Consider the following 15,045-nt stretch of genomic DNA (forward strand, 5'->3'; position numbering starts at 1 on the left):
CAGCCTCTCAAAGTGCTGGGATTACAGGCATGAGACACTGTACTTGGCCCATAAACATTTATATTCTAAGCTTAAAAATTATTCATGCTAGAGTTTATTTATACAAATATGACAGATAGAAGTGTATGCACTTATGCACTGTTCACCTCATTTCTGTGAATATCTAGTAGACATACCTGCTGTTCTGTACCTCACTCTCTTAGCCTCATATCTTGCCTCCCTTGACGTGTGTGCACATAGAGGAAGATGCATTTTAAATGATCCTCTTTCTCGTTGATTTAGAACTGGTTGAGTTTAAAGCTCATTTCTGTAGAGTATCTACCCTCCAATATTCTGTAAAGCAGGGGCCCCCAACCCCGTGCAGCAGACAGGTACTGGTCTGTGGCCTGTTAGGGACTGTACTGCACAGCAGAAGGTAAGCGGTGGGTGAGTGAGTGAAACTTCATCTGTATTTACAGTTGCTCACCATCACTTGCATTACTGCCTGAGCTCTACCTCCTGTCACATCAGTGGCAGCATCAGATTCTCATAGCAGTGCAAACCCTAATGTGAACTGCACATGCAGGGGATCAGGATTGCATGCACCTTATGAAAATCTAATGCCTGATGATCTGTCACTGTCTCCCATCACCCCCACATGGGATCATCTAGTTGCAGGAAAACAAGTTCAGGGCTCCCACTGATTCTACATGATGGAGAGTTGTAAAATTACCTCATTATATATTACAATGTAATAATAATAGAAATAAAGTGCACAATAAATGTCATGTGTGTGAATCACCCTGAAACCATCTTTGCCTCTCCTCCCCCTGCTGCAGCCTGTGGAAAAGTTGTCTTCCACGAAACTGGTCCCTGGTGCCAAAAAGGTTGGGGACCACTGCTGTAAAGGCATAGGCTGTGTGTGTGTGTGTGTGTGTGTGCGTGCGCCCATGCTGAGGTCTCCATGCTGCGGAGCATTCAAGCAGAGACTATCGGGGATGCAGTAGCTGGGCTGTGCAGAGCTCACGTGTTCATTGGATGGGAGGCTGAACTCCCTGGATGTTCAGTTCCCAGACACAGAACAGCTGACATCTACCCTGGAAGAATCCACCTGTGAGTCTGTCTTAACACCTAACAGGTGTTCAAATTCTCTGTTGCTGCTTCACCACAGATAACTCTTCTGGATTCAGGCCAAGGCTCCTGTGTCTGGGAGGTTGCTCCCCTAGCCATAATCTACAGCCAAAGAGAGCAGGTGGTGAGGGCAGGCTGGACCTTTGGGGCCCTTCTCCAATACAGCGCAAGGCCATGTCTCTGCCCCCTGCGGGATCCGGGTCAGACCCCATATCCAGCTTACACAGCACCCACAGCAACAGCAGGAACAGCGAGTTGCACTTGCTGAGCCTTTAGTCTGCCTTGTGCATTTTGCCTGCATTGTCTGTTTTAAGTATTACGACAGCCATGTGAGGCAGGTGCTACTGAAACGCCCATTTACAGATATGAAGGAGCACAGCCCGGTGGTGGGGGTGGCACAATGTGAGGCTGGGTGGGTGGTCTGGGTGTACAGCCCGGCTCCACCAGCTGTGTGACTGTGGGTGGTCACTTAAATATTTTCCAGGCTTAATGTTTCATTTGTAAAATGAAAAACAAGGTGGCTGATATACTTAAAGGACTTAAAACAGGCTGTGTGAGTTATGTTGGCAAATGGTGGTGGTCACCATTCCGGCTCTAGGCTGCCTGCTCATCCCAGGCACACAGGAGGTCTGCAGTGAGCGGAGCCCCTCTAGCCACTGAGGGTGCTTTCTTCTGCATCCCTAGAACCCCGCCTCGTTCATCAAACTCTGGCTTTGCTCCCTGAGCCTAATAGGGGTGGAACCGCCAGCAGGTGAGGTCTGTCCTTGCAGAGGGAGTGGGGATTTTGGGGGATGCACCCTACCCCACTGAGGCTGTAGGGCCAGCTGTCTGAATCCCTTGGCTGATTGAGCTGGCAGTGGTGGTGGGGTGGGGGAGGTTTGGGGGCTCCCCAACACCCAGCCAGTGTCAGGAGCACTGTCTTCCCTGCCCTCCTGCTCAGTAGCTCTGCTAGGAGCCCCCTCCTTCAAGCACCCCCTCTCCTGAGTCCACCCCGCAGGGCAGTTCTGGACAGGATCCAGGGAGAGCCAGGAGGGGAGCCCTGGGTCTGTGGGAGGAGCATCCTGCGTGTGGGAGGAGGAGCCAGGTGCTGATCCAAGGGCCTCCAGATATTTCCCCTCTGGGGCCACTACATAGCCTGAGATTCCTTCGTTATTAATGTCCCTGTATCAATATGACATTGACCCTAACGAATGGGTGCAGAACAGCATGGCAGAGGAAAAAGGTTTGGGCTTGAGGGTCTCACAAACCTGGCTTCCTGTGATCTCTGTAACTTGGGCTAGAGGCCTGCCCTCTCTGAGACTCAGTTTGCTCTTGTGTTAAATGGATGCATTCCCTTCTCTGGATGCCATCACTCGGGTCTCTCCAACAATCCCAGGGCTCTGGCTCAGAGAACCGAGGGGAGGTTGGTGTGAAGGCGTTGGGCATGGTGATGCAGGTGAGCATCTGACATAAGCAGGTGCACTTGACCTAGAGTAGGTGGAGCGCAGTAGGCATGCTTTACCTAGAGCCCCTGCCACACAGTAGGAGTGCTTTGTGGAGAGTGCCCTGCACACAGTAGGCGTTCTTTATGTCAAGAACTTTGCACAGAGTAATTTTACTTTATGTAGAGCACTTGATACACAGAAAGAACACTTTATGTAGAGTATTTGGCACACAGTAGGTGTGCTTTATGTAGAGTATGGGACACACGGAGTCAGAGTTTATGAAGTGTACCCAGCACCCAGAGTAGGCACACTGTGTGGAGCAGTTGGCACACAGTAGGTGCACTTTACATAGATCACCAGGCACGTAGTAAACATGCTCTACGTAGAGCATCTGACACACAGTAGGTGTGCTTTATGTAGAGTGGCAGGTGCGGAGTAGGTACACTTTACATAAGTTACTCTGCACAAATTTCATTTTATGTAGAGGACCGAGAACACAGAAGCAAGATTTTCTGTAGAGTGCCCAGCACACACTGGGCACACTTTATGTAGAGCACTTGGCACACGGTACACGACATGTATACAGAGTACCTGGCACAGGGTAGGCGTGCTTTATGTAGAGTCCAGCACCCAGTATATTGCAATACTGCATATTGTCTTTTGCAAAGAGCAGAGACCGACACACAGCAGTTACAGTCACTCCCTGTTTTTCAGGCTCCCTCCTCAGAATCTTTCATCTGTCCCCGTCTAAGACCCATTTTCCTGTGATCCGTCCTCTGTCCCCCTCTAAGACTTCATCTGACGTCCCATTTCCCAGATGGGAAGCCTGAGTCCAGGAGGGGCTCACTGCCCACAGTTAGAGCAAGGAGAGGGCAGAATAAGGACTCCACTCAGGGTCTCCTGTCTCTGCCCTCCCTGGCCCCATCCACTCATGGCCCCTCTCAGCCTTACCTCCCATGCCCCATCTCTGTCCTATTCTGAGTCCAGCCTCCAGGTATTCTCCTCCAGCAGAGCTCTTTATCTCTGGAATCGGACCGGGTAATCCCCAGCACAGTTAGGTAGTTTGTTCCTGCTCCTGTCAGTCATGTCTCGACCCAGGCCCTGGGTTACCTGGAGACAGGACTTGAACTCCTGCCAGGCTGTGAAGCCAGAGGCCAGGAGCTTCTGTCTCTGAATCTCCTAAGTCTGCACTGAGAAATGGTGCATAGCGAACTCCTGGACCACGTGAAGAGGAGCTCAGAAAATGATCTGGGACAAGGGTTGGCCTGGCCCTGCTCACCTGCCACCTGAACTCTCAAGTCCTTGCCTTTATCTGCCACACCCTTGCCTTGGAAGGGCAGGGTGGCTGTAAACTTTGGGACTCAGAGTCACCTTTGACTGTTCCTTAAGATCCCCTCCCACTCAGGTATGAGATGCGGAGACCTGAGGATCCAGAGTCCATGCTGTGTCACTGTCAGCTGGATCCTCTGCACCCAGTTGGCCCAACGCCAGGTTTTGGCTGGCTGCCCAGGCACGGAAGACACACCCAGGCAGTAGGGATTGGCTCGTCCAGCCCAGCCCAGCCCAGCCTAACCCAGCCTCCCACAACCTTCCCTAAATAGCAGACGGGGAGAGGAGGGTGTGTGGGACAAGCTGCTCCTGACAGAAGGTGCCAGGCTGGGGGTGGCAGGGTCCTGGTCTGGGATGGGGAGAGGCACTGCCCAAGGCTGGGGTGGGTCCAGGCTACTGACCTGGGAGACTGGTGATTTCCTGGTAACCAGACCCCTGGCAACCTCCCAGTGTTTCAGGATGGGCCTTTTCGGATTCTAATCAGTTTCTCTTTCTCTTTCCTTTCTGTGTAACTGGAGGCCACTTGGCTGCTGGTTTCCGTTGGGTGTTTCTGGACTTTAGATCTCAGCTTTTGTTTACCCGTCTCAGACCCTTCCCTGATCTGCCTCTAGCACTGCCCTTCCTTGCCCCTCTCCACTGTCCCTGGAACTTCCTGGGCCCTTCCCTGGGCCTCAGTGTCTCACTCTCCATCCCGTCTGCCCTTCAGGATGCTGCAGTTGAGCCTGTCCTGGCTGGGCCTCGGGCCCGTGGCAGCATCCCCGTGGCTGCTCCTGCTGCTGGTCGGGGGCTCCTGGCTCCTGGCCCGTGTCCTGGCCTGGACCTACACCTTCTATGACAACTGCCGCCACCTCCAGTGTTTTCCGCAACCCCCGAAACAGAGCTGGTTTTGGGGACACCTGGGCCTGGTGAGTTTGGTAGCAGGACGGGTCTGGGATCTCAGAACGGATGGAGTTCTTGAGGGGCAGGAATGAGGCTCAGGGAGCTGGGTTTTGAGGGTGGCTGGGGTGTGGGAACACAGAGAAGAGAGGGAGGCAGCTCACTCATTCCTCTCCTCACTCACTCATTCCTCCTCACTCACTCATTCCTCTCCTCACTCACTCATTCCCTTCCTCACTACCATTCCTCTCACTGCTCATTCCTTCCTCACCTGCCCATTCCTCTCCCTCACCGAGCCGATTTGAACGTGATGATGAGCGATGATGATGATGAGCCGATTTGAACGTGATGATTGATTTTGAACGATGATGATGATTGATGATGACGAGCGATGATGACGATGATTTTTTATTTTGCTGACGGGAGTCTTTATTGTTGATTTCATTTATTTATGATTTCGAAAGATTTCTTGATTTTTTCTTGATTTGTTTGATCGATTGATGATTTGATCCGGATTGATGATTTCGAGGCCGATTCTGAAAACGTGATGATGATGCGCGATTTGAAGATGATTGATTGATGATTTTCGATTTGATTTATCGGCGAAAAATGATTGATGAAAAGATTTATGATGATGATGATTACCGAAAACGATGATGATGATGATGATTTCTCGAAGATTTCTCGATGAAGCGATGAAATGATTATGATGCCGGATGATTGATGCGCGATGATTGATTGATTGTTTCCCTCTGCCAGCCATCCTGCCTCTTTTCTCTCCCACTTTCCCTCCCACCCAGCCTGCTTCTGATCTTTTCCTGCCTGTCTTCCCTGTGTTACTGCACCTCTCAGGGGCTCCTGTGGGCGTGGTATGGGTGCGCAGAGCAAAGATCTCCTGGCATTTGCACCTTCTGTACTGCTGGACTTGAGGCCTCCTGAGCCCACTGTCCAGGGGCTGCTTCCTGCCTGGCCCATTTGCTTGTGTCTGTCCATCTCTGGGCTGCTGCTTTCCCACAGGAATTAGCTCTGAGCCCCTTTCCCTATGCAGTGGGGCCAGAAGAGAAGTGTGGGCAGTCTCCCGCTGCCTCTTTTCTGGAGGCGCCTTCCTCCTATCTTGCTCTTCCTCACTAACATGTCCTAGTCGGCCTTGTTGCCTGCCTGAATAAAAGCTGGCCACTCCCTTCTCTTTTCGGAAGCTGCCCTTGACTCCCAAGACCTTGGCCTCTGACTTAGACCTGCTCTTCCAGTTGAGGGACATGGCCTTAGTCTGCTCACTTGTAAATGGCATGATTGATGGGCGTGTCCACGGGTGCAGTGGAGGGTGCACAGGACACACTAGCACAGAGCCTGGCCTGCGGGAGGGGCTGACTGTGGACAGTTAGAGTCACTCCTGTGCCCCTGGGGGCTGCTGAGAACGGAAGGTCCCCAGTGTGGAAGCAACAGCAGCCCACGCAGACCAGCTGGGATGTGAGAGGGATGTGGGAACCAGCCACAGGGACACGTCCTGAGGCCACACTGCTGTCTACAAACCTCCTTTCATGGGGACTTTTCCATGTGGCCGTCCCCAGGTTGAAATCATTTCTAAGATGAGAAGACACATCCTCTTGAGCAGACAGCTTGCCTTCTCCCTCTGCCTTGGTATTTACTCTTGGATCTTTATTTTTATTTATTTAGTTATTTTTTGAGGCAGAGTCTCGCCCTGTTGCCGAGGCTAGAGTGCAGTGGTGCGATCTCAGCTCCCTGCAACCTCAGCTGCCTGCAATCTCCGCCTCCCAGGTTCAAGTGATTCTCCTGCCTCAGCCTCCTGCGTAGCTACGATGACAGGTGCCCACCACCACGGTCTGCTAATTTTTGTATTTTTAGTAGAGACGGGGTTTCACCATGTTGGCCAGGCTGGTCTCGAACTCCTGACCTCAGGTGATCCGTCCACCATGGCCTCCCAAAGGGCTGGGATTACAGGCGTGAGCCACCATGCCCGGCCATTATCTTTGGATCTTGGGGACAGCCCCAAGAGAGAAGGAGCAGGGGTCAGCAGAGATTCTCTGCAGCCATTCAGAATCCAGACACGCTGCTCAGGGCAGAGGCTGCACCGCATCTGGAGGCTGCGGGGGGAACTTGCTGTGGTTCCTGGTGGGCAGTTGCATTACTCAGCGTTCTCTTTAGAAACTGAATTGACAGGATATCTTCCCTCTTATATCTTATGCATGTATGAGACAGAAAGAGAGTGAGAGAGAGAGAGAGAGAGAGAGAGAGAGAGTGTGTGTTTATTATGGGAATTGGAAAATGTGATGATGGAGGGCAAGAAGTCCCATGATATAGCATCTGCAAGCCAGAATCCAGGGACACTGGTGGTGTAAATTCAGTCGGAGTCCCAAAAGACCGGAGAACCTGGAGTTCTCATGTCCAAAGACAAGAGTGGATGGATGAGCCAACCCCAGAAGAGAGCTCACGTCCACCCTTTCCTCTGCCTCTTTGTTCTATCCGCACCATCAAAGGGTTGGATGAAACCCACCCCCTTTGGGGAGGCGGATCATCCTTCCTCAGTTTACCTATTCAAATGCGAATCTCTTCTGGAAATACACCGACGGACACATCCAGAAATAATGTTTTATCAGCATATGTTATCTGGGCATCTCTTGGCTCAGTCACATGGAATTCGTGGTTAATTCAGGACACCTAGAATCAACCGTCACAAGGGCTGATGGCGTCTGCCTTGCTTTCAGGTCACTCCCACGGAAGAGGGCATGAAGAAGGTCACCCAGCTGGTGGCCACCTATCCCCAGGGTTTTAAGTTTTGGATGGGTCCTACCTTTCCCCTCCTCATTTTATGCCACCCTGACACCATCCGGCCTATCACCAGTGCCTCAGGTACCCATGCAGAGCTTGTGTTGGCGGGGAGCTGGGAAACATCAAAGGCCTTCTAGCCTCTCCCCTCCCCAAGCTTCTATGTGGCCCCTGCAGGACCCAGCGCCCTCCTCCTGCTTCTCTCTCAGCCATGTTCCTCTTTCCTTCATGTATTCACCAACCCCCATCTCAGCACCTCCTCCCTCCACTGCCATCTGTCTCTGCTTTTGTGTTCTGGGCACCACTGTGGCCCCAAGAAGCCTCAATTTAAGGCCCTATCCTCAAGGAAGCCCCATGCTTGAGGAAATGGATCTGGACAGAGACATCTCAAACTTGGTGGAGTCAGGAATTGGCAAGAAGGAGATGGGTATGAAACCGGGAGAATAAGATCTTTCCTGGGGGCAGGTTGGAAGGCTTCCTGGAGGAGGGGTTGCTGGAAAAATGAGTAAAAAGATGTTAAAACAAGGGCGGGGGGTGATGCAGTGGACATCATTAGTATCCAGGTCCCCATGCCAGGCCTGGCAGCAACCTTGTCTGTCCCTAAGTCTACAGCACTAGGGGGATTTGAGGCTGGTGGAGAATCTGGGCTGCTATTTATGTGATGTTCACCTCTGGTGAGTTTATTCCTTCTACCTAATCCTGTCACTCATCCACCCTATTCATGACTCTCCTGCTCCAGGCCCCAGGAATCTCCAGTAGGAGATCCCACTCCAGTCTGGGGCCCTTTCTTTCCCTCTGCTCATCCTATCCTTGAACAGGCCAAGCCAAGCAGGGGCAGGGGCAGCATCCCACAGAAACTATGGCTGTAACCTGAAGATGGTGAGTGACTCTGGGCAGGTCCTCAACTCTCTCTGACTGCTGAAGTCTCTTTTAGTTGCGAGTGATGGAAACTCAAGCCCATGTGGTCTAAGCAAATAAAGAGAATCAATGTGCTGTAAGTCCAGGAAGAGTGGTCTTCAGGCATAGTTGGATCCAGGTGTCAATTAATCCACATCACTGGGAATCAGTCTCCTCTCGGTTTTACCATTCTCTGTGTCAGTTTGCCTTTTCATATGGTGTCAACGATGAGTCTCAGAAGCCCATTTCCAACCAGAAAGCCCACCTTTCTCCCAAGGGTCCCATAGATAGCCTGTGTTTTCTACATTATATTTGATTGTATCTGGTATATGCTTCCACCTGGGATCACACAGAGAAGTCATCATGTGTGGGGCTCAGCTGTGGCTGAGGACATTTGGGGCATGTCAGAGTCTTTTTGGTTCTTGTCTGACATGTAGGGGGAGGTTGTCTTTTTATCCTGTTTCACATGTCTTGGCCATGTTTGGTGCTTGTCCAAGGTGTAGGACCCAGGGTCTCTTTGAGAACTGTGTGAGGTATTATTTGAGTCTTAATCGAGTTAGGTCTTAGGGTAGATTTGAATTATGCCTGAAGAATAGGCTTGGTTACACCTGGGCCATGTTTAGGACATTATTGGCATCGTATTTAAATGTTATCTGAACCCGTCATTGTAGTACACAGAGGTCATGTTACACCATCTCAGGCTCATGGGAGAGCATGTTGTGTGATTTAGGGTTTGGCATGTGTGTTTTGGCCATGTCAGGAAATGTTAACACATGTCAGGGCAATATCCCAGGTCCCAGATCCATGTCAGAAGATAGCAGAGAGTGCTGGGGACATACAGGGTGTCCTAGATCCCTGTAAAGGCATTCTGTAGGGTGTTGAGCTATGCTCAGGTGTTGCAGAACATGTTGGACCATGTAGGAGATATGTCATTGTGTGCTGGAGCATGCTGTGTTATTGCTGTGCTACTGCAACCTGGTCTGGTCTCTCCTTCCTCCACCATCCTCCCTTCTTCCTCTATCCTTGGCCTTTTTCCTGCTATGCTGGGTGGGAAAAGTGAAAAGTGCACACCCCTGACTGGGAGCATTCCTCCATACTCAAAGTCCTTCTCTTACCCCATGGCCCCTGATGGTCCTCAATGATGTCAGCTGCTGTTGCACCCAAGGATATGATTTTCTATGGCTCCCTGAAGCCCTGGCTGGGTGAGTAATTGAGGTGAATGGGGTTGGGGATGTCATTTAGGGATAAGGGAGGGTGCTGCCCTTGACCACTGTTCTTGATTGCCCTGCTAGGGGATGGGCTCCTGCTGAGTGGTGGTGACAAGTGGAGCCGCCACCGTCGCATGCTGACGCCTGCCTTCCATTTCAACATCCTGAAGCCTTATATGAAGATTTTCAACAAGAGTGTGAACATCATGCATGTGAGTCCCTTGAACTATGGGTTCCAGTGGAGCCTCGGGGCGGAAGAACCACAGGCATATCTGGTCTGCAATTTTAGTCGTGCTTTGGGGCCAATGCTCTTCCTCTCTGAGCCTTGGTTTCCCTATCTGTAAAATGGGAATATTAATCTCTACTTAAACAGTGGTAACATGATGTAGTAGATTCATGTCCCCGGCACATAGTAGCTCTCAGAAGGTGTGAGATTCCATGTTTCTCTCACAGAAACCCTTCAAACTCAAGAGAGTAAAGATGAAGATTGCATAGTAGCAATTGCTGAGTACAAACTGCCTCAAAACTCACTGGTTCAGAGCAATAAGGGTTTATGACACCTAACAAGTGTGTGAGACAGGCGACTGGTTCTTCTATATGTGGATGGGATCACTCTTGGTACATGTGCAGCCGTGGGTCAGGTGAGCAGTTCTGCTGATCCTGGCTCAGTCTATTCACATGTTTGTTTGGGGCTTCACCAACTTCAGGTTGATCTAGGATGGCCTCAGCTGTGACACCTGGACTTTTCTCCTTGTATTTCTCTGCCTCCAGTATGCACCCTGCTGTTCACATGGCATAGACTGGGTTCTGAGAGACCGCAAGGAGACTGCAATGTCTCTGGACATTCTCTCTGCAATGTTTCAATGTTTCAAAGTTCAACCAGGTTTAGGTCAGCACAGACTCAAAGGGGCATAAAAGAGGCTCCGTTTCTTTTTTTTTTTCTTTTTTCTTTTTTATTATTATACTTTAAGTTCTAGGGTACATGTGCACAATGTGCAGGTTTGTTACATATGTATACTTGTGCCATGTTGGTGTGCTGCACCCATCAACTCGTCAGCACCCATCAACTCGTCATTTACATCAGGTATAACTCCCAGTGCAATCCCTCCCCGCTCCCCGCTCCCCGCTCCCCATAATAGGCCCCGGTGTGTGATGCTCCCCTTCCCGAGTCCAAGTGATCTCATTGTTCAGTTCCCACCTATGAGTGAAAACATGCGGTGTTTGGTTTTCTGTTCTTGCAATTGTTTGCTGAGAATGATGGTTTCCAGCTGCATCCATGTCCCTACAAAGGACACAAACTCATCCTTTTTTATGACTGCATAGTATTCCATGGTGTATATGTGCCACATTTTCTTAATCCAGTCTGTCACTGATGGACATTTGGGTTGATTCCAAGTCTTTGCTATTGTGAATAGTGCCGCAGTGAACATAAGTGTGCATGTGTCTTTATAGCAGTATGATTTATAATCCTTTGGGTATATACCCAGTAATGGGATGGTTGGGTCATATGGTATTTCTAGTTCTAGATCCTTGAGGAATCGCCATACTGTTTTCCATAATGGTTGAACTAGTTTACAATCCCACCAACAGTGTAAAAGTGTTCCTATTTCTCCACATCCTCTCCAGCACCTGTTGTTTCCTGACTTTTTAATGATTGCCATTCTAACTGGTGTGAGATGGTATCTCATTGTGGTTTTGATTTGCATTTCTCTGATGAAGACTCCATTTCTTAATAGAAGTTGCTGGAAAATCATAGTGCAAAGTGTATGAATTCAGGGAGAAGTGAAGAATTGGCAGTTGGGATTTTGCAAAGTGCTTAGGATGGTTTTCTTACTTGCAAGCTGATAAGCTAGCTTTGTTAATACTTCAGCGATTCTGCAAGGAGATACGAGAGTCCTGGGTCAGAGACAAATGACTATTTATTACTCATGGCATAAATAAACATAGCAAGCAGTATGTTCTTGGTTTGCATCATTTCTCCAAACCACCCAAATCCCACGGGGTGCCACAGAGAGGTTTCAATAGTTGCCTGCTCATGTAGTACATTGCATGGAAGGAAACAAGCACTAGACTTAGGGAATCTGCTTTTTTTTTTTTTTTTTTTTTTTTTTTTTTTTTTTTTGAGATGGACTCTCTTGCCCAGGCTGGAGTGCAGTGGCGTGATCTCTGCTTACTGCAAGCTCTGCCTCCCGGGTTCACACCGTTCTCCTGCCTCAGCCTCCCGAGTAGTTGGAACTCCAGGCACCTGCCACCATGTCCAGCTAATTTTTTGTGTTTTTAGTACAGATGGGGTTTCACCATGTTAGTCAGGATGGTCTCGATCTCCTGACCTCGTGATCTGCCCGCCTCAGCCTCCTAAAGTGCTGGAATTTCAGGCGTGAACCACCATGCCTGGCCAGGAATCTGCTTTTTTAGCAAGCAGAAGTAAGCCTGATATTGGTCCAGGAGCAGTCATTGCCTTATCTCTCAATGTTGTTCTCTGCAAACACAAGCCTGAGAAATGGCCCAAGCAAGAACAACACGGTGTATATATATATATATATAGATAGATATAGATATAGATATAGATATATAGATATATATACACATACACACACACACATACACACACACACACATATACACACACACTTGCTTTAAGTTCTGGGATACATGTGCAGAATGTGCAGGTTTGTTACATAGGTATATATGTGCCATAGGTATACATGCACCCACCAAACCATAATCCAGGTTTTAAGCCCCACATGCACTAGGTATTTGTCTTTATGCTCTCCCTCCCTTTGTCCCCAACCCCCTGACAGGCCCCAGTGTGTAATATTCCCCTACCACAACAGGGATATTTTTGAAATGAATTTATAGCAATGGAGATGAGTAAAACCAACATTTACCGAGCACTCACCATATCTTAGAAACAGTACCATTTGCCAGCTCCATGATATATATTTTGTAATCTAATTTTAATAACCCTGTGAGGTTTTGGTTGGTTTTGCCCTATTGCGGACTATGAAACTGAGGTCCAGAGAGATTAGGGAGCTTGCCAAAGTTCAACCAGATAGTAAGTGAGCTAGGAGTGCTGAGGTAGTGATTCTATCCTGGTTTATCTGGCCCCAAAGCATGTTGTCCTAACTGTTACCGAAGATTTGATAGATGGGACCTACAGGAGTGCAGGAGGTTGACCAAGAGCACACAGACCATAGGAGGCTGAGCTGGGACTTGAACCCAGGTCTCTCGACTTCCAGCCATGAGTCTTTATCTCCTAGTAGTAATAGTTTCTGGTCCTATCCAAGGCTGGTCCTTCCTAGGGATGGGTGCCTGGGGCAGAGGACCAGGAGGATAATTGCGGGGGGTCCATCTTGGTGTTTGGGTCTGGGAAGGTGCTCACAGGAGGCAGTTCCCAGCTTCAACTCTGTTTTTTCTCTGGCTAGGACAAGTGGCAGCGCCTGGCCTCAGAGGGCAGCGCCAGACTGGACATGTTTGAGCACCTCAGCCTTATGACCTTGGACAGTCTGCAGAAATGCGTCTTCAACTTTGAAAGCAATTGTCAGGAGTGAGTCCTTTCCTATGGCCTGAGAACTTGGGCCATGAACCCAAGGGAGTAGGTTGGAAAAGGATGACTGACCGGGATAAGCAGAAGTGCCTTTCTGGCACTTTCTATGTGTTGTAGCTGGGCTTTCAAGGATGGGGAAGGGGAGAGAGAAAGTACAGTCCTTTCAAGTAGGTAGAAATATTTGAGTACAGGCAAGACGACTAGTATGAGGCAAGCATGCACAACAGACAGTAGAGATCAGGTTGTGGAAGTAGACAGGAGATAGATTTCAGGACATTGAAAATCAGGAAAAGTGGCATGAACTTTATCAGGAGGTTCCCAGGAATCTTTTGAAGGGAGTTGGGCCGATGACAGGTGCGGTCACAGATGAGCTTTGTGGAGGTCTGCCTGTCATGTAGACACGACATGGAGCTGACATTGGATGCAAGTCGGTGATGGTGGGGGCTGGGCCAGAAAGAGCTGGAAGACAGTGAGGTCTTGTGAGTTTTGTGAACAGTTTTTGGAAGGAAAAGAGTCTAGGCTGGATACTGGGTGGCAGAGACAGGAGAGAAGCATGGTGTCCAAGCTATGCTCTGGGTACCTAGGTGCATGGAGGCAGCTCTCAGAGATGGGATGCCTGGAGAGAAGGGAGTTTGGGGAGTCAAGTCTCCTGGCTGTTTCCAGATACTCAATTTCCTGATGGGCAGTAACTTCTAGCTGCTGGTGAGAGGTGCTCCTGGGACTTTGCATATGTTAAGTTGTTACCTCCCTCATGCAGGAAGCCCAGTGAATATATCGCCGCCATCTTGGAGCTCAGTGCACTTATAGAAAAAAGAAACCAGCATGTTCTCGTGTACCCAGACTTCCTGTATCATCTCACTCCTGATGGGCAGCGCTTCCTCAGGGCCTGCCGCCTGGTGCACGACTTCACAGATGCCGTCATCCAGGAGCGGCGCCGAACCCTCCCCACTCAGGGTATTGATGATTTCCTCAAGAACAAGGCAAAGTCCAAGACTTTGGACTTCATTGATGTGCTTCTGCTGAGCAAGGTGGGCTTCTCTGGGATGTGAATTCAAGTCACAGAGTGGAGATTTATGCCAATGTCAAATGAAAGAACTTGGACTTGATCCAGAGGGCAGTGGGAGCCATGGAACATGCTTGAAAAAGACAGGTCAGAGATAGGTTTGAGAGATGACTCTGTGGAATTCAGCTGGCAGGGGACCGCTAAGTTTGAAATAGTGAGGAGCCTGAGATTTTACTTACATGTTAGTAAGTTAGTCTGACACATTTTTATGCATATCTATATGTCTATGTCTATATCTATGATGACAGATGCACCAAACCCCTGGATCATAGCAGCCTGTTTTAATCATTCGCAGCAATAGCAGCCACCAGAGTAGGATTGTAGAGCTGACCCTCCATTCCCATATTCCTCCTAGGGTAGCACAATGTTTTTACCTGTAAATACACCAGAATGCACTGCAGAGAGGGGGCCCCACATTATACATTATACATCTTGGAACTTATATAGGATAGCTAGCACATCTGCCCCTTCTTCCTTCCAGGGTGAGTGTGAGAATGGCAGACAGAGAGAGAGAGAGAGAGAGAGAGAGAAAGAGAGAGAGAGAGAAAGAAGAGGAGAGAAGAGAAGAGAAGAGAGGGTGTTTTCTTTGTTCTGGAATAAAAACTACTACTTTCCAGTGAGATTGCCATCCCTGTAGGTTTATAGGTTTATAACCCAGATGACTTCTGGAAAGATAGGAAGGATTCTCTGAGTTTATCACTCTAGAATGTGAGCAAATATCTATACAGCAATACTTAATTTCTTTCTTTCTTTCTTTCTTTCTTTCTTTCTTTCTTTCTTTCTTTCTTTCTTTCTTTCTTTCTTTCT

The 15,045-nt window shown here is 49.2% G+C and overlaps 1 protein-coding gene across 2 annotated transcripts in view; it reads left to right on the forward strand.

Moving 5' to 3' along the window:
- Positions 1–4,092: 4,092 nt before the first annotated feature.
- Positions 4,093–15,045, forward strand: part of LOC116271679 (cytochrome P450 4F11-like) — a 33,098-nt gene continuing 22,145 nt past the window's right edge. Inside the window, exons 1-8 of one of the 2 annotated variants that reach the window (XM_031659796.1) lie at positions 4,093–4,182; positions 4,570–4,768; positions 7,463–7,607; positions 7,870–7,950; positions 9,569–9,622; positions 9,713–9,840; positions 13,054–13,175; positions 13,933–14,203. In XM_031659796.1, the coding sequence (XP_031515656.1) occupies positions 4,571–4,768; positions 7,463–7,607; positions 7,870–7,950; positions 9,569–9,622; positions 9,713–9,840; positions 13,054–13,175; positions 13,933–14,203 (999 nt within the window). In that variant the 5' untranslated portion in view covers positions 4,093–4,182; position 4,570. The remainder of the gene's footprint in view (positions 4,183–4,569; positions 4,769–7,462; positions 7,608–7,869; positions 7,951–9,568; positions 9,623–9,712; positions 9,841–13,053; positions 13,176–13,932; positions 14,204–15,045) is intronic. The other variant, XM_031659797.1, reaches the window with a different exon arrangement.

Source organism: Papio anubis, chromosome 20 (genome assembly GCF_008728515.1).
Source record: "Papio anubis isolate 15944 chromosome 20, Panubis1.0, whole genome shotgun sequence".
NCBI lineage: Eukaryota > Metazoa > Chordata > Mammalia > Primates > Cercopithecidae > Papio > Papio anubis.